Source organism: Sceloporus occidentalis, unplaced genomic scaffold (assembly GCF_023333645.1).
Source record: "Sceloporus occidentalis isolate IW3139 unplaced genomic scaffold, rSceOcc1.0.p SCAF_14, whole genome shotgun sequence".
In the NCBI taxonomy this organism is placed as follows: domain Eukaryota; kingdom Metazoa; phylum Chordata; class Lepidosauria; order Squamata; family Phrynosomatidae; genus Sceloporus; species Sceloporus occidentalis.
This window is the reverse complement of record NW_028316994.1, coordinates 3,461,513-3,479,883: the sequence shown is the minus strand read 5'-3', so window position 1 is coordinate 3,479,883 and position 18,371 is coordinate 3,461,513. Positions and strand designations below refer to the sequence as shown.

The following is an 18,371-nucleotide window of genomic DNA, read 5'->3' as shown; positions in this document are numbered from 1 at the left end:
GGAGGCTTGAAGGGAGCAGAGGAAAAAAGCCTCTTCCTCGCAGGGACAGAGAGTTTGTTGGAGAATTGGAGACCGGGACGTAGCCAAGGGGGGTGGTTCTTGGGGTCCGGATCCCCCCCTTCCGTTAGAAAAATGAATGGTGTGTGCTGCTGCGCCACCACACCCAAGCCCCATTATAATGGTGGCACTTAGTCTGGACACACACCCCCTTCCTAAAATCCTAGCTATGTCCCTGCTGGAGAGCTGAACAGAATGCCCTGGAGGGGTATGAAGTTAAGATTCATAAAAGCCAAGACGGAAGGAGCTTTGCAACAGGGAAGAGAGAAGAGACGTAGTCATCAGGGAGCAGAGAGGGGAGGATAAAAGGAGGCTACATATGTGTGGGAGGGAGAGAAGACACTGAGGAAGACAAGGAGGAAAGGCCGCTGACTTCAGGAGTAGCAAATAACTGGGAAAGAAAGAGACTTGAAGGTGAATTCTTCTCAGGGAAAGGCAGTCGGGTTGAAGGATTTGAGACATGGGGAGGAGATGTGTCAGGAGGGGGCTGGGATTGAGGGAGAGATTAACCTCTCAGCCTCACAGAACCTGGACAGCAGTAGCTGGGGCTCTAATGAGATTGGTATTGCAGCCAGTTTTAGGGAAAGATAATCCTATGGGAAGGAGGTCTCCCTCGTTCTACCCAGGGATTCTAGAGAGGGTGTCTAAGAGAAGAGGTTTCTGTTGTAAAGGAAAGCATGAATGGGAAACTATGGAAAAACCCTTAGGACCCTATAGGAAATAAGGAACCTAGGGAGGAGATGCCTGAACCAGAGAGGCAGGGAGCCTCCTCAGATAAACCTGTGGGTGGAGGGAAACTGGAATAGGTGACTTAAACCTTGTATGTTCTTTTGGGAATTTGTGAAATGATCTTTTGGCATTCCTTGAATAGGCCTTGGCTCTTCACTCCAACTGGATGGATACTCAAGGGCAGACAGGCCTGACCCCATCCTCAGGGGGCAGGGGGCCAGCAGTGGTGAAGATGCTGGGGACAGGACCAGGGGCCGAGGGCTTTGACATGGGCCCCGAGAATTTGTTTGCCTGGTTCCTAGAATAACAGCAGAGGTTGATGCAACAGGTGTCTACACAACAGGTCCACCTCTTAGATGGACCTGTTTGCTGCACAGTGAGGGGCTATACAGACTGACACTTTGTGCCAGCCTGTAGGCAGAGCCACAGTGCAGTGTCCGTAAGCTGTATGCCGTGACTCCACCCCATTACGTCATGACACTACGCACCCTTCTGGACAGTGCATGGCATGGCGCAGCCCTGGGACTGCATCTAGACCATGTAGCGCTTGAAAGGGCATCATACAGCCACGCCACCGTGGCTATGATGCCCTTTACAAACAAAAAAACCCCAAATAGCTTTATTTATATACCACTTCACACTGAACTAACAGTGTCTAAGCGGTTTACAACTGTAAGCTAAATGCCCCCAACAAACTGGGTACTCATTTTAGTGACCTCGGAAGGAGGCAAGCCTGAGTTGGGGGCATTTAGCTTACAGTTGTAAACCGCTTAGACACTGTTAGTTCATATGTGATGGGCCTGCATTGAACCTCTTTCCTACCTCCATTTCTGGATCTGTATGGAGGGACTAGAGAGGGTATTCCTTTTACACCTGAAGGCCTGTTATCTTCAGTATTCATGGAGGTCCGTTAGAAGCTGTTTCTCACTCCAAAGCAGTTTCTTTAGCTTTCTCTTCCCATACCCCAGGTCCAGGGGATGGTCGCATGTACCTCTGAGCCCAAAGTTCAGGGGTACTTTTCCATTGCCAAGATCCTGTGTCTTCAGCAGCTGCATAGGCTTCCATAAGCACAACAGCTTCTTCCAATAATTTTAGTTGATGACACCGAACCCAGTTCCTGGCTGCTTCTGCTACAGCTACCATAAACTGCTCCACCAATATCAATTCAGCTACTTCTGCAGCAGTATGGACAGTTGCTTCAGCCTCTTCAATCCACTAGCTCTCACTTTTTGTCCCAGCGTCTGTGGGTGTATCCTGGGTTTCCACCTAGTCTCCCTGAAGCATAGTCTGTAAGTTTCTTTTGAAGTACAGTCGGCCCTCCTTATAAGCAGATTTGCCATGCACGGATTTGAGCATACATGCATGGCAAACCTGGAAGTTGTTCCCAATGGTGGCGCACGTGCACATGTGCCGCCCCTGGGAACAAAGTCCCCCTCCTCCCCTCCTCTTTCCTCCCTCGTTCCTAACTTTAGGAACCTGGTTTAGGTAATTAACAGAACTGGGTCCCCTATTGTAGGATATCACCTAACAGACATACATGTTCACCCCCACATGTGATTAACTCTATTAGGACTCACATGCAGTGAACTCAGGGAAAGGTTGGTTCTGCCAAAAGATACTATTGGAGTCTTGAAAACTATTTGAAAACTACCCATCAAGAGATCACACCCCTTTTTCTCTCTTGAATACACCCTTGAACAAACTTTGGGAAGTTTGGGTGTATGTAAGATAGATAGAGAACAACTGATAGGGAACTAGCCAGACCAAAAAAAGACATCAGACCATCAGAGTGACGAGCAAAGAGTTGGTAGGTGGACATGTTTTTTAACTCCAGTGCCAGAAGGCAGCAGCAGAGGGATGAGGGTATGAGAGTAATAGTGATTTAAAGATAGGAAATGGAACAATTCTCACTTATTAATGTTTTTTCTGCCCCACCAGATGATGGATCTCCAATCAGGAATGGAAAGTTTGGACCCTGACTCAGTCAAGTTCTCAAAGCTCACGGATATTGAGGGAATCTATTTATTCAAAGATACTGTGGAGCAGTGGGAGGTGATACATAACTTCAAAGCTCGTCCTGATGATCTTCTTATTTGCACTTACCCAAAATCAGGTAAATGTGGTCACAGGTAAAAAGATGAGGAAGAGGTGTTGGTAAGAAAGGGTGCGACTAAAGATCACTGGATGAATTACATGCTCTTCAAACCTCTTTTTCCTCTCCACGACAGGGACTACCTGGATGCAGGAAATAGTGGATATGATCCAGAATGGGGGAGACCCAGAGAAATGTGCTCGGGCCCCCATCTACCAACGTATGCCCTTCATAGAGCTATGCTTTCCAAAACCCGTCCCTACAGGTGAGAAGGAATCACTCTTTCAGGGTAATGATGTATGTATGTTGGAATCTGAACATTTCTGTCTGGTGTCATAGGTGTTGAAGAAGCAGAGGCAATGCCCTCTCCACGCACACTCAAAACACATCTCCCAGTTCATCTCCTGCCACCTTCTTTCTGGGAACAGAATTGCAAGGTAAGAAAAACTGAGATGAGGCTCATGGGAGGATCAACTTATTATGAGTGTAGATTCTGATGTGGGTCCTCTTTCAGTTTCCTGTCTTAAGGCAGGAACATTTGAATATGCAACAAGACTGATCTTAAAGATATTACAATTGGGAGCTGAAATGCACAAACAAAGAAACAAATAAATGTAGCTAAAATGGAATGAAGCAATGGAGAGAAAATGCAGGAAAGAATCTGGAAGAGTAAGCCTCTTTCACACTACAAAATTATAGCACTTTGACACCACTTTACCTGCCATGGCTCCAGCCTATAAAATCTGGGGATTTCTAGTTTTAGGAGGTATATAGAATTCTCTGCCAGAGAGTTCTATTGACTCACCAAACTACAAATCCCAGGTTAGTATAATTGCATGTGAAATAAAACAGAAGAATGGTGAAGAGTGAGAAATCCATAGTTGGGACATCTGGATTCCTGTATCTTTTCTCAGTGCCTTTTTCTGATTTCAGATCATTTATGTGGCCAGGAATGCCAAAGACAATGCTGTCTCCTATTTCCACTTCCACCGCATGGATAACATGATTCCTGACCCTGGAAGATGGGATGAGTTTCTGGAGACTTTCATTGCAGGAAAGGGTGAGTGAAGGAAGATGTACAGTAGGAGACGAGAGACTGTATATCCTGTAACCCAAGAGAGAAAGTTAGATTGAGTTTGTTCCTCAGGTCTTTGAGGGGAGTAATGCCTAGAAGTGTATACCAATGCCATGGTGACCATGTCAGCTAGGGATTCTGGGTGTCGTAGTCTGAAAGGGTAACTCCCCCCCCCCCCCCCCCAATAAGCTCTGGAAAGGGATTGTCACAATCCACTGAAGAAGAGGGAAGCTATGTGAGTCTGAAAAACCTGAAGGGATTTTCTTCCATTTCTGGGCAATTACAGGATATACAATAAAGAACAGAGGAATGTGTAAGATGAATAGGAAAGCCACTGTTGCTCTCTGCTTCTTGTCCTTTTCTCTGCAGTTATGTGGGGTTCCTGGTTTGACCATGTTTGGGGTTGGTGGGAGGCCAAGGACCGTCATCCAATTCTATACCTCTTTTATGAAGATATGAAAGAGGTAAGTCGCTCACATCTATTTACAGTTCTCAGATTGTTGGCTTGTTAATCCTACCACTAGCTCTTATTGTTGCTGGGATCAATATCCCTAATGGTTCTGATGTGCTGTCTCTCCTACCGTGTTTGTTGTTTGGACAACTGGATCACACCAAATCAGACCCAATGCAGCTGTCCAGACTTCCAAGATAACTAGTGGCACTCCAAAGTTTCATGGAAATTCCTGAGTAAACTGTGGGTTCTTTTAAACTGGATAAACAGCTTAAAACAGGTTTTCCTGTGGATGGGGGCCATACATCATCTGGGCATATCGAACTAGGACTGGCATGAGTATAGTGTATATGCTTAGTGCAGACATGCCCTGAGCTACTTTCTCTCTCTCTCTCTCTCTCTCTCTCTCTCTCTCTCTCTCTCTCATTCTCTTTCTAGGATCCAGCCAAGGAAATCCAGAAGGTAGCTCACTTCCTGGGAACAGATCTCTCCGAACCAGTTCTGAACCGAATTGTGCAGCACACAAAGTTTGAGAGCATGAAAACAAACCCAATGGCTAATCACCGCACCTTGCCTTCCTTCATCTTTGATCAAACTGTGTCCCCCTTCATGAGAAAAGGTAGGATTAGGAGTCTTAATTCCACACCATTCAGTATATTTGGCTCTATGTCTTTCCATTTTATTTGCACAACAGCCCTGCAAAGTAGGCTAGGCTGACAGAGAGAATGAGAGAGCTAGAGAGAGGACAACAACTGGCCCATAATCATCCAGGGAGCGTTGTTTTAAAATATGTTTTAAACAGAAGTTTTAAAATATGTTGTTGTTGTTGTTTTAATTTCACCAGCCTTCACTTTTCTTATGATTTCTATTTTCACGCTACTTGTAGCTGGTGAGCCAGGCTTATCTGTTTTACCCTTTTTCCCTCCTCTGTTTTGATATTCACACATGCTCAGTAAGGGATTCTAGAGACAACTGATGTTTATCACACGGGTGGGATCCCATGCAAAAACGGGATTTAAACTGGGAAAAAACCTGCAAAAGCAGGTTGTTTTCAAATGCATTGGGGTTAATGAGCATTAACGCGACATTAACCCAGATGGAAAGTCAACAAAACACGCTTCTTTTTACTTTCCAAAACCCCCCAAAGTAAAAAGCAATGTATTTTGTTGACCTTCCTTCCGGATTAATGTCATGTTAATATTCATTAACCCCAATGTATCTGAAAAACAAGCCTCTTTTGTGTGTGTGGGGGGGGGGGGGGGTTCCTGGATTTTAAATCCCATTTCTGCACAGAATTTGAGCAGTTTGAATCCTTGAGAATCTTTGCAGTTTGGGACTTATTCTGAGCAAAATTCACACATGGTGGTTTTGACAGAAATCAGCATTTCCTCTGCATGAAGTAATATTTATTTAAGTAAAATATTGTATCAGAGCATAAAATACTGTAATTGGGGATTTTTCTGCATAAAATTTGCACATGGTTGAAATGTTTTTTTGCATAGAATACAGTGGGCTCTTCCCTTACGCATGGGATCCATTCCAGATCCCCCGCGTAAGGGGAATTCTGTGTATGCTCGGGCCCCATTGTTATCAATTGAGTGCGTGCCATGGGTGCGTGCACATATGTTTTATTGATTCGCAGCTTCAGCATAAGCTTGAAAAGGCTTACAGTGTGCCCGCATATGGCACAGGAGCACTGTACAACATTTTCCACATAGAAATTAGTATTTCATGTGCAGGAATTAACATTTTGGTGTTGAAGAATTATTTTCTCCACAGAAAATGTGCAGGAAATGTTGTTTTCTGTTCAAAGGTTCATGTACCCTGAACCATCAGAAAGCAAATGTCTCACTATCTCAGCCACGTGTGCGGACAATTTTGAATTTTGAAGTATTTCAAGTTTGGAATTCCAGATGAGGGAAACTCAACCTGTATTCTCCTAGATTTTTGAGATTCCCCCCACCCTGATTTTTTTCCTGCAGGCATTGTTGGAGACTGGAAAGATCACTTCACCGTGGCTCAAAGTGAACGGCTGGATAACCTCTGTGCCCAGAAACTCAAAGGCAGCAGCCTGACCTTTCGCACACAGCTATAAGCACACCTCTGGGCCTCTCACCTTCCTGACAACACACATAAAATCAACCAATTGAGCGGAATGGATGAATTCACCCAGATATTACAGGTTTACCATCATGGTGAAAGTCTACATCAATACAGTTGCACAAACATTGGACTGAATTCCCTAAAGCTTTCCTCTTGTCAAGTCTATTTCTTTCTTGTTTACAGAGTAAGATGCTCATGTCTACCTTGGATTTATCCCATCTTTCCTCAGCAGTCTTTGTCAGGTCCTCATCTATCCATAGCCAGTAGACCCTGTCCTCTTTTATCTGTCAGATATGTAATTTCTTTAATAAATATTTTTCTCACCATATAAAATATTTTGTATTAATTCCAAGCATTCAGTTTGCATACAGATGTTGCAATCCTGTATGTACCATAGAATTGTATATACACTCAACTATAAGTGTCCCTTGTGTATAAGTCAAGGACAGGTTTTGGGTCAAAATTATGGATTTTGATATGACCCATAGCTATGTCAAGGGTAAAACTGAGAAGGATGTAACAAAGGACGTAATGGAGGGTGCAAAGGAAAATTTTGCTAAAGAACTTATAAAATTCTGGCAGGTGAAACTGTGCTCACCCTGAAGGATGAATGAGGAAGAAACTACGGTAAATGATGGCTGGGCAATGTGTGGGAGAGGGGACCAGACGCAGGCAGGGCTAAAAACATGCACACGTGTCAAAAAGGATGAAATTGCAAAGCAAAGAAAATGGTGATTATGTTCGCAGTGGTTACAGCCTTTAACTTTACTGTAAAAATTTCCCCTGGTTTTAACCCAGAAAAGCTGACGAACACACATACATGTGAAGTCTAAGGCTTTCATGGCTGGCATCCATAGTTTTTTGTGGGTTTTTCAGGCTATGTGGCCATGTTCGAGAAGAGTTTCTTCCTGATGTTTCGCCAGCATCTGTGGTTGGCATCTTCAGAGAATGCTTGGCTGGAAAGGAGTTGGGCATACACATGCAAATCACTCCTGCATTTCCAGGTCACACAGTATATATACCCAACTCCTTTCCAGCCAAGCATTCTCTGAAGATGACAGCCACAGATGCTGGTGAAACGTCAGGAAGAAACTCTTCTCGAACATAGCCCGAAAAACCTACAAAAAAACTACACATAAATGTCTTATTCAAATCCATCGAAGTCTGATTCCTCACTGTCAATTTGCTTTTCTAGGTTGTTGGTTTTTTAGTCTGTTCTTTGAACACTGTTAATATTTACAGCAAGTTTGGGAAAGTTGAGGTCATAATGCTGTTCCACGCAGCATTTAGGGCCACTTGATGGGTGATTCTTTGTGTTCAGTTTAAAGAATTTAGGGTCTGGGAGCTTTGAGGAGCTCAGAGAAGACTTGCTGTAGCAAAAAGGGAGTTGGGGGACCATATGCAATCCATGGGCTACACTATTCCCATTGATTGATTATGTTTGGGATTCTTAATCTAGCCTTCCCCAGCATCATACTAACTTGTAATGGGGAGGAGTTCTAACCCACTGTATCTGGAGTGCACTGGATGGGAGAAAGTGGATCTGGCCTAATAAGAACTAGCTGGATTTCCCCTGGATTGTGTTTGTGTTAATGTTCTCTGGTTGGATGTCAAGTGGCTGTTGGAAAAGGCCACCTCTCTCTTCAGCTTTCCAGCAACTTGGGCTGCATCCACGCTGCAGAAATAATCTGGTTTGACACCACTTTAATTGCCATGGTTCAGTGCTATGGAATTCTGGAAATTGTAATTTTGTGAGACATTTAGCCTTCTATGTCAAGAGAGCTCTGGTTCCACAATAAACTACAATTCCCAGAATTTCATGGCATTGAGCCATGGCTGTTAAACTGGTATCAAGTGGGATTATTTCTGCAGTGCGGATGCAGCCTTGGGTAAGAGCTGCCTCCTCAGTGTTACACGCATGGTGTCGAAAGCAGCCACACATAATCCAGGCTTTGATTTGTACAAATTCTGAATGCTCCCCCAGAAAGACAAGCAAAGATAGCTGACGAAAATTGTTACCAAGTCAAAGTTCTCCTGCTGATATTCATATATCCCTGTTTGCTATTGGCCCTGTTTCTCTCTGCCACCTCCTCTAGAGATAATGCACTCCTACAATCTAACATAAGCAAAGACCAGCCCATTGTGAACAGAGATTAAGTCCCTGGAGGATTCCCACTTCTCTGTATTTGCCTGCAGTCCCTTTTCAGCATTGTCTATTCCTCTTCAGTGCTAACAAGTCAGAACTTTCAACAGGGAGAGTCCATCTGGATCCTTCTCAGGGGAAAATTTGATGTGTAGCCAGGCTTTTACATGAATTAAGGAGTACCTATTAGGAGCTTGGGACAGATACCCATCCTCCCAGCCTTGGATTTTGATTTCTCTTTACTTTTGGCTGATTTCCTTCCAACAGTAGAGCAATATGTCTGGTGACAGACCATCAAAAGTGAGTACAAGCTTATATTCAAAAGGGACAGTTGTTGTTGTCATGCGCCTTCAGGACATTTCAGATTTATGATGACCCTAAGGCGAACATGTTGCTGGCTTTTCTTGGCATAATTTGTTCAGAGGGGGGTTGCCTTTGTCTTCCTCTGAAGCGGAGAGAACATGACTTGCCCAAGGTTACCCAGTGGCCACAATGGGATTCAAACCCTGTCCTGGTCCAATACTCAAACCACTATGCCATGCTGGCTCTTAAAATGGAGATGGGTCTAATGTCACTAAGTGTTTTCCTCCCAGATGGGGGAAGTGGGGAAGTAGGCAGTGGTAATAATAACAATTATTATTATTATTATTATTATTATTATTATTATTATTATTATCCCACCTTTCTCCCAGTATAGGGACTCAAGGCAGCTAACAAAACGGTTGCTCAAGGATACAATCCACTCATATTACCCTTTATCCTGCTGTACTAGGTGACAGAAGTCAGTCTCAGTTCATTCAAGCGCCCAACACTGGTGGAGATTAAAGGAGTTACTATGGTCGATAACATTGAAAAGAACTGGGATTCTCTGAGGTCCTTCCAAGCCAAACCTGATGACCTTCTCATTTGTACCTATCCCAAAGCAGGTAAATATAGACTAAAGACAAGAAACAGGGGACACTGACTTGGCAGTAAGGAGTAAGAAGTGGTGGTGGGTGATGGAGTTACATCATCATCATCATCATCATCATCATCATCATCATCATCATCATCGGCCCTCCACAGCCACTGATGCCTTATCCATGGTTTTAACCATCTACAGCTTGAAAATATATTTTTAAATATATAAATTTGTAAAAGCAAGTCTTTGTATTTAATGGGACTTGAGCATCCATGGATTTTGGCATCCATGGAGGGTCCTGGAACCAAAACCTAGCACTTATCATTGACCCACTGTATGTTCATTTATATCCTTCCTCTCAACAATGGGACTCAAGCCAGCTAACACCATATCTAAAACAATTGTTGCTGTTGTTGCTGTGTACCTTCAAGTTGTTTTCAATTTATGGTGACTCTAAGGTGAATCTTCCCTGGAGTTTTCTTGGCACAATTTGTTCAGAGAGGGTTTGCCTTTGCCTTTCTCTGTGGCTGAGAGTGTGTGATTTGTCCAAGCAAGGTCACCACTGGCTTTCCATGCGCCAGTGGGGATTCAAACCCTGGACTCCAGGGTTGTGGTCCAGTGCTCAAACCACTACACCTCTCTCTCTCTCTCTCTCTCTCTCTCTCTCTCTCTCTCCATATATATATATGGATTAAAACTATATAGATTAAAACTATTTAAAATTTTGATGAAAGCTTCAATATAGAATGAAATCAGGTTAAAATAGTAAACATTAAAAACATTAAAATTTAGAAAAATTACTTCACATTCATCCAACCAACTTATACAGACTGAGAAAAATGCCCTCTATACGTATGTTCTATTTCCATACTTCATCCTTCTTTTACTCCCTCTTTCCTTTCCTTTCCTTCCTTTTACCCTCTACTATACATCTCATCATTCCCTCTTTTTCATACATCCTTTTCCCCCTTCATACCCATCTTTCTTTTTCTCCATCTCTCCGACATCTCTCCAACAATTCTTCAGTTTGATAACAGTTAGTATAATCATTATGATTTTATTATAATAATTTTAATCATGGTGAGATTGTAAGTGTAGGATATATTGGTTATGTTTGACTTATAGGACTTTCATGCTGTTTTGGATGGTAAATATTTTTGTTTTTGTTTACTTCTTTATTTGGTGTATGGTTTGTTTGTATCTGTTGTTCATCAAAATTATACTGATCATAAAACAAAACAAAAAAAGCACAACACATCATTATAAGCCTGCCTCATTCTGTTTCCAAAAACCTGGTGGCGTAGGAATGTTTTCAGTTATTAACAGGAGAACAAAGTGGGAGCTATCCTGGTCTTCCTAGGGAGAGACTTCCAAAGATTGGGAGCAGCCACTGAGAGGGGCTTCTCCCTTGTTCCCACCAAACGATCCTGAGAAGGTGATGGGACAGAGAGAAGGGCCTCTCCAGAAGGTCTTAAAGCTCTAGTGGGCTTTACAAAGCTTGGAAGAGAGAAAGTCACTGTGTTAGAATTATGGGTTAATGATTCATGTTCTTCTTCAACCTTGTCATCATCAGGGACTACCTGGATGCAGGAAATTGTGGACATACTCCAGCATGGAGGAGACCCAGAAAAATGTGCTCAAGTCCCCATTTTTCATCGGATACCCTTCCTAGAAAAATTCCAGTTTTCTCCCACAGGTGAGTAGTGCAGACTGCTTCAGAGAAATTATGGGGCAGGCTGTGGATGTGGGAAGTGGTAGTAGTCTGAACATCCCTTCTGGTGTTTCAGGCTTGGAAGAGTTGGAGGTGATGCCTTCCCCACATATCATCAAAACTCACCTCCCAGTCCAACTTCTACCACCTTCCTTCTGGGAACAGAATTGCAAGGTAAGAACAAGGGGGGTTATAAGACCAATGGGAGGGCATGGGTAAATCTAAGACTGATTATTCTTTCAGTTTCCTGGCTTAGGCCTGGACCATTTAAAGAAATAGATTTTTAAAAGGATGTCTCTGAGCTAGCATAGATTGTGAGGCTTATTGCATTCATGTTAATTCAGCTGAATTTGGGCGGCATCCTGATGTTACCAGACGGTTTTTACCATCAAATTTGCCGCCCGAATACAGCCTGGGTCCATCCCTGTTTCCAGAGCCACTCTTCCCGGCTCTATACGGATCCAGGAGTTTTCCAAGTTAAGAAAATAGCTGCTGGAGCAGTTCTGGAAGTGGAGATGGACCCAGGCTGTATTCAGGTGGCAAATTCAGCAGTAAAAACCATCTGGTAAAATCAGGATGCTGCCTGAATTAAATTTTAAACCAAATAGAGGTAAGCTGAATTAACATGTATGCGATAAGCCAATGTGTTAGTTTCTGGCTTGGCTTTGCAGTTTGTTTGCAATGAGTCCCACTTTGGGAGAAAGGCGAGATAAAAATATAAATATAAATATAAATATAAATAAATGTGTGGTATCTGTGAAATAAGAAATGAGTTAGTTCTTCTGAGCATTAGCAGATTGCCTGTGCATTCAAATTAAGATCTGGGCTGCCCTGCTCAGAAATTATAGACAAGTTTAATGGTGAATTTGCAGATGGTGGAGAAGGAATTAAGAACTGCCAAGGAGAGTACAAACTGGTGGATTGGTGGGGAGAGAAGAGCTTGGAGCTATGACTCCAGGTTTCTCTCTTGGCTCTGCTCTTCTCTGCAGATGATTTATGTGGCCAGGAATGGCAAAGACACTGCAGTTTCCTATTTCCACTTCCACCGCATGAACCATAGTTTGCCAGAGCCAACAAGCTGGAACCAATTTCTGGAGGATTTCCTTGCAGGGAAGAGTAAGTGGAGAGTGTAACAGATGAGACAACTGTTCCCTGCCCTCCATGATCCTACTGCTGCTCAGTTACTTGATAATGGGAGAAGAATATGGCACTCTATATCAGATGGTGGGAGTTTGCAGAATCCTGAGAAGATAGGGCTACACATTATCTCTCCAAAGCATATCTCTATTTTCCTTACCATCCCTTACAGATAAAGGCTATATTTTGGGGTTGTTGGGGTTGATGAATCAAGACATGATGGCTCATTTTTCTCCTTTTTATAGTTGCCTGGGGTTCCTGGTTTGACCATGTTCGTGGTTGGTGGGATGCCAAGGGCCGCCACCCAATTCTCTATGTCTTTTATGAAGACATGAAAGAGGTAAGCAACAGTCTTTGAAACCTAATCCCCAAATAGGATCACCACCTTGGAAAATTCCTTTAAAATTTGATCTGAAACACCTAGCAGATTCAGAGAAAGATCTTTGGACTTTATCACACGGGGAAAAATCAGGGGTTTAAACAGGCATTATCCAGCGATAGTCTCGCAGTTACAGTAAAGATTTTCACACACCACTGCAATTAAAGATGACTTATCCCAGGAATAACCAGGGAATAACTAGCAACAAAGCATTCATGGGGAAATCCTGTGAATGATTTATTGCTGGTTATTCCCTGGTTATTCCCGGGATAAATAATCTTTAATCATGATGCGTGTGAAAATCTTCACTGCGATCGCACAACTATCGCTGGATAATGCCTGTTTAACCCCCTGATTTTCCCCATGTGTGATAAACTCCTTTGTTGCTAGATATTTTCCAAGCAACCTCTCTGGTGTTATGAAATAATAATAATAATAATAATAATAATAATAATAATAATAATAATATTTATTTCTATACTGCCCGGTGGCAAAGCCAATCTGGGCGGTGAACAACATAAAAATTTACAGAATAAAATATACATAAATATTTATACTCCCTTCCCCCCTTTAAAAAATATTAAACACTTAAATGTATTAAAATGGGACTATAACAATGTATAATTATACTATCCTAAACTAAATCCCAAAACCCTCAGTAATCCTCACCATCAGGGGATGGGGCCAGGAGAGGAATAAGGGAAATCGGGGAGCCCAGGAGCCTGGGCTGGGAAAAAATTTAATCTGGGAGCAGGGATGAGTCAGACAAGGACATGCTGCAAAATCTCCCAGTTATAACTACTGAAGGTTCTCTACCAGCAACCCACATTCCTCAATCTTGTCTTTCTCTTCCCAGAACCCAGCCCGGGAAATCCAAAAAGTAGCCCAGTTCCTGGGTCTAGAGCTCACAGAATCAATTCTGAACCAGATTGTGCAGCACACAAAGTTTGAGAACATGAAAAAGAACCCACTGACAAATTATACTGCCAAGCCACGCTATGCAATGGACCATACCGTGTCACCCTTCATGAGAAAAGGTGAGCATCAGTGTTCTGGCTCTTATGGGATTTGCTGGGAGGATGTGTGTGTGTAAATATAAGCAAGGTGCATTTACATATAGAGTAATGGCACCAATTTCCCAGACTGTAGAACTCCCTTCCACAGGAGGTCAGGTTGGCCCCATCCCTGGTCTCTTTTCACTGACAGCTGAAGACCTTTTTATTTAGGCAGGCTTCTGTTGGATGATTTGTACTTGTGTAATGTACTCTGTTGCCTTAATGCTTGAATGGTTTCTACTGGTTTTAACTATGCTGTTTTAAACTTACGTTTTAGTATTAATATTATTTAATTATTTTTTGACTTTTGTAATCCATGTTTTAGTTATATCCTTTTAAATTGTTGTATGTAGCCTTGAATCCCATTTTTGGGAGAAAGTCAGAATATAAATCCCTTAAATAAATAAGGGATGATTGAATAACAACCTTCACGTGGTTTGGAGATTCCAAAGGTCATAGAAAGAATGGCAGGTCTGATCTGAGAATGACTTGGCTATAATAGCAGGGGGGAAACTCAAATGGTAAACCAGCCAGATTATCAGGTTGTTGTTTGTCTTGTTTTCCTACCTGTAGGCACCACAGGAGACTGGAAAGAGCACTTCACAGTGGCTCAAAGCGAACAGCTAGATAATATCTGTGACTATTTATTGGGAGGCAGTGGCCTGACTTTTCGCACACAGTTTTAACTACCTTTCTGTACTTTGCATCAAGACCTCCTGGGAAACATGCTTGGATTGATATTCTAACATGTGCTTAATAAACGAAGCCAAGAAATCCCATGCTAAGAGTTACCAAGAAGAATTTTGTGTGTGGTCTGTGTGGGGTGGCATCCCTTTCACTTTCTCTCTAGTCTAGTTGGATCATGTCACCTTTTATATATACCATTTTATAAAATAAAGTGTTTTTACACTGTTTTCTATTTGATGTGATAAAAAATGAACCTTTTTTCACTTGTTTTTTTTACCTTTTCGAGAACTCTGTGCAGTATTTAAAAATGAGAGAAAGAGAAGGACTAATTATCTAATTAGAAATTTAGTTTTCATTCTATGAATCAAATAGAAAACAAATATTTTCTCTCAAGCTCTTTTAAACACTTTTGCAAGCACTACTTTTAACAAAACATGGGAGCTGTAGTCCAGCCGATGATGCGCCTCTAAGCTCTGATATGAATTATAAAAAAACAAACTGGAGAGGGAAAATGATGATCATGATAATCCTCTGGGTTTAATGAGGAGGGAGAGGAGGAGACAGAGAACAAGAAAGAGAGAAGGAAAAGAAGAACATGTTAAGTTATAAATCTTCAGGGGGAGAGAGAAGGAAAAAAAGAATGAACAAGAATGAAAAGAGAGGAATGAAGTTAAGAATTAAATGATAAAGCAATCAAGAGCCAAAGAAAAATTGAACCAGGCATTTTTTTTCTAAGAATGGTGGTGGTATTATTATTATTATTATTATTATTATTATTATTATTATTATCTGTCTCTCCCATGGATTGAGGCAGGATTACATCAGTAAAATAATACAATACAAATACAAAATGTAATCAATAAAATACTAATACTGAAATACAGACATTCCTATTAGTGCTATAAAATGACAAAGTCCTTGGATAATCAAACAATCCTAGTCAGGAGTGGAGCAGTTCGTCATAAGCTCTTATATAAAATCGGGTGGATAAGCCCGCCGGAAGAGATCCATCTTAAGTGCCTTCTTAAAGGCATCTAAGATGGTAACAAGACAGATGTCTTCCAGTAGGTCATTCCACAATTTAGGAGCCACAGCAGTGAATGCCCTATGGGAAGTTGACATTAATCTGGTATTATGATATTCCAATAAGTACTTCCCAGATGTTCTGAGTGTGCGGGACGGATTATGTAGGGAGAGATGTTCCCACAAGTAACTCAGGCCTGAGCCATGTAGGGCTTTAAAGGTGATAACCAACACCTTGTACTGGGCCCGGAAGCTGATCAGCAGCCAGTGAAGAGATTTTAGCACAGGGGTTAGGGTCAAACCTAGATGTATTGGTGACTAATCTGACTGCCACATTTTGAACCAATTGAAGCTTCCAAACCTGGTACAAGGGTAGCCCCAAGTAGAGCGCATTACAGAAATCTAAATGAGAGATTACTAGTGCATGTACCACTGTTTCAAGGTCCTTTTGGTCCAGGTAGGGATGCAGTTGGTGTATCAACCGAAGCTGATACCAGGCACTCCTGGCCGTCACATCTATTTGAGATGACAACTGTAGGGATGAATCTAGGAGTACTCCCAAACTGCAAACTTCATCCTTTAGGGGAAGTGTGACCCCTTCCAGGACTAGTTGGCAAATCTCCATTCCCGGACTTGGGGTACCTATCGTGAGTACCTCTCTTTTCTCTGGATTCAATTTGAGTTTGTTTTCCTTCATCCAGCCCATTACTGATGCAAGGCAAGCATCCAGAGGAGAGATGCCATCCTTAGTTACTGCAGCAGTCATATACATAGAGAAGCAGATTTGGGTGTCATCAACATACTGATAACACCGCACCCCATGTCTCCATATGATTTTGCCCAGCAGCTTCATGTAAATGTTGAACAGCATGGGGGACAGAATGGTGCCCTGCAGGATGCCAGATGTCAACTCTCTTTTAGAAGAGCAGCTGTCCCCCAGCTTCATCATCTGGAGTCTACCTGAGAGGTAGGAACGGAGCCACTGGAGTGCAGTGCCTCCAATACCTAACTCCCTCAGGCATTCCAGAAGGATGCCATACATACAACTTGCTTACATATCAGACTGAAAAAGGAAATTGTACTGCAGCTTCTAATATTTAGGCTAGGGTGAGGCAGGTGCGTCACTACAGGGTGCAAGGAGTGTGGACCTCACCAGATGACACCCTACGCAGGGAGTGACACCACTGCTTCCCAAACATCTGCCTTTGGCAGAAATGGGCTGTGGCATTTGCCTACATCCCTTTAAAACACTGGAGCTTATCAAAAGAGACAATGTGAGTAGAGGAAGACTATTGGGAGGAGAAAGAAGGGCATAAGTTGTTTTTAAAAAAATAAATTTAGGGTTTTTATTTTAAAATATTTTATAATTTTCTTTATAAACATCACATCTTATCAAATTTTCACTTTAACCATGTGAAACTTTGTACGTGTAAATACATTTAGGCTGTGCATATGATATTGTAAATTAAAGGTATCGTTTTCATTTTGCTAGTTGTTTATGTCACAAATGTTGCCATTACATTCAGTGATGTACAGGAATTATGATTTATGAGTAAAATTACTAAGGATTCTGTATAATTACCAATCTACCAGGTCCAGTTCTAGCCATTGTCAGAGTGGTCTTCTAGCCCAGCAGTGCCCTCCAGATATAAGTTGTCCAGATAGTGCACTGTGTAAAATGGATGGGCTCTCACTACGATTATCCCATTTTAAACAGGATGGTACCTTACAGATCCATTTGAAAATTTCAAGCATGATTACTTTGGCTTGCAAATATATTGGCAACACTTCAGTGAAGACTTAGAAAAGGATTGAAGTGTTAGGCAAAAAAAAAAAAAAAAAAAAAGGCAGAGGTGAGCCTCCTGTGGACCCTGTGTTCATCTACAAACTTTTTCCAGTGAAATCTGCCTCTCTTCACAGTCAGGGGCCACAATTCTCAAAAGGCCATGCCCACTTGGCTCCTTCTAAGGAGATAAATATAATGTGTAGCCAGCCTCTAACATAACTTTAGGAGCACCTATCAGAAGGTGGAGCAGACATCCACCCAACCTTGGACTTTGGGCTTTCATTCTTCAGGTTCAGTCTGGTCTTTCTTTTCAACAATAGATCAGTACATTTGATGTCCTGCAATCAAAGGTAAGTATATAAAAAGGGGATGGAAGTTCTAAACAGCATTTATCCACTTATCAATGTCTTCCCACCCATCCCCTGCGCCGCATGAAACTCTAGAAGAGAGCCTAATGCTAAAAGAAAAGCTCTGTCAGGTAAGGGGTATTGTGGAGGGAAGAACAATAGATGGAAGGAAGGTTTGTTGCCTCCTGGATGGATGCTCTTTTGGCACTCAAAATTCCACACCATATATATATATATATATATATATATATATATATGCAGATACACTAACTTCTTTAGACTTGAATGGGGTCTCAAGGTGCTGCACATCACTTCACTAGTTTTCATCTTGAAGCACTGAATAATTTTAGCAATTTAGCTCTCTCTAAAAGAAAGTTTTTGAAAACTGCAACTTTTTATGTGCAGTTCAAGACATACTCTGCACTAAATTTTCATAGATTAAGTCCAGAATAGCAAAGATCTTTGTCAGTCCAGGATTCTTCTCATTAAGCTTTCTCAACACTTGAGAAAATATTATTGCAATTTTTTTTTAAAAAAAGCTGTTGTTAATTGCTGTCAAGTCAATTTTGACTTATGGTGACCCTATGGACAAAAGACCTCCATATTATTGGGGCACCTCGGGGCAATGGCTTTCTTGACTGAGTCTATCCACCTGCAATGCGGTTTTCCTCTTTCCCTGCTGCCTTCTACTACCA

General features: G+C 42.0%; 2 protein-coding genes across 3 annotated transcripts; both read left to right on the top strand.

Annotated features, from left to right (window-relative positions):
• The first annotated feature begins 412 nt into the window (after positions 1–412).
• On the top strand, positions 413–6,821 carry LOC149303571 (sulfotransferase 1C2-like). The gene is made up of 8 exons (XM_089481188.1): positions 413–471; positions 2,725–2,899; positions 3,015–3,143; positions 3,218–3,315; positions 3,812–3,938; positions 4,323–4,417; positions 4,843–5,023; positions 6,387–6,821. Exons 2-8 carry the CDS (start codon positions 2,725–2,727, stop codon positions 6,497–6,499), a joined length of 918 nt encoding a protein of 305 aa, XP_089337314.1. The 5' UTR covers positions 413–471; the 3' UTR covers positions 6,500–6,821.
• A 2,078-nt stretch (positions 6,822–8,899) lies between these two features.
• Positions 8,900–14,688, top strand: LOC149303570 (sulfotransferase 1C2-like). 2 transcript variants are annotated; one of them, XM_089480300.1, is made up of 8 exons: positions 8,900–8,950; positions 9,423–9,576; positions 11,125–11,247; positions 11,339–11,436; positions 12,252–12,378; positions 12,645–12,739; positions 13,635–13,815; positions 14,407–14,688. In XM_089480300.1, the coding sequence occupies exons 1-8, from the start codon at positions 8,927–8,929 to the stop codon at positions 14,517–14,519; spliced, it is 915 nt and encodes a 304-aa protein (XP_089336426.1). In that variant the 5' UTR covers positions 8,900–8,926; the 3' UTR covers positions 14,520–14,688. The 2 variants fall into 2 exon arrangements, with proteins under 2 accessions (XP_089336426.1, XP_089336427.1); XM_089480301.1 differs by lacking the exon at positions 13,635–13,815 and having other exon boundaries at positions 14,407–14,541.
• Positions 14,689–18,371: the final 3,683 nt, after the last annotated feature.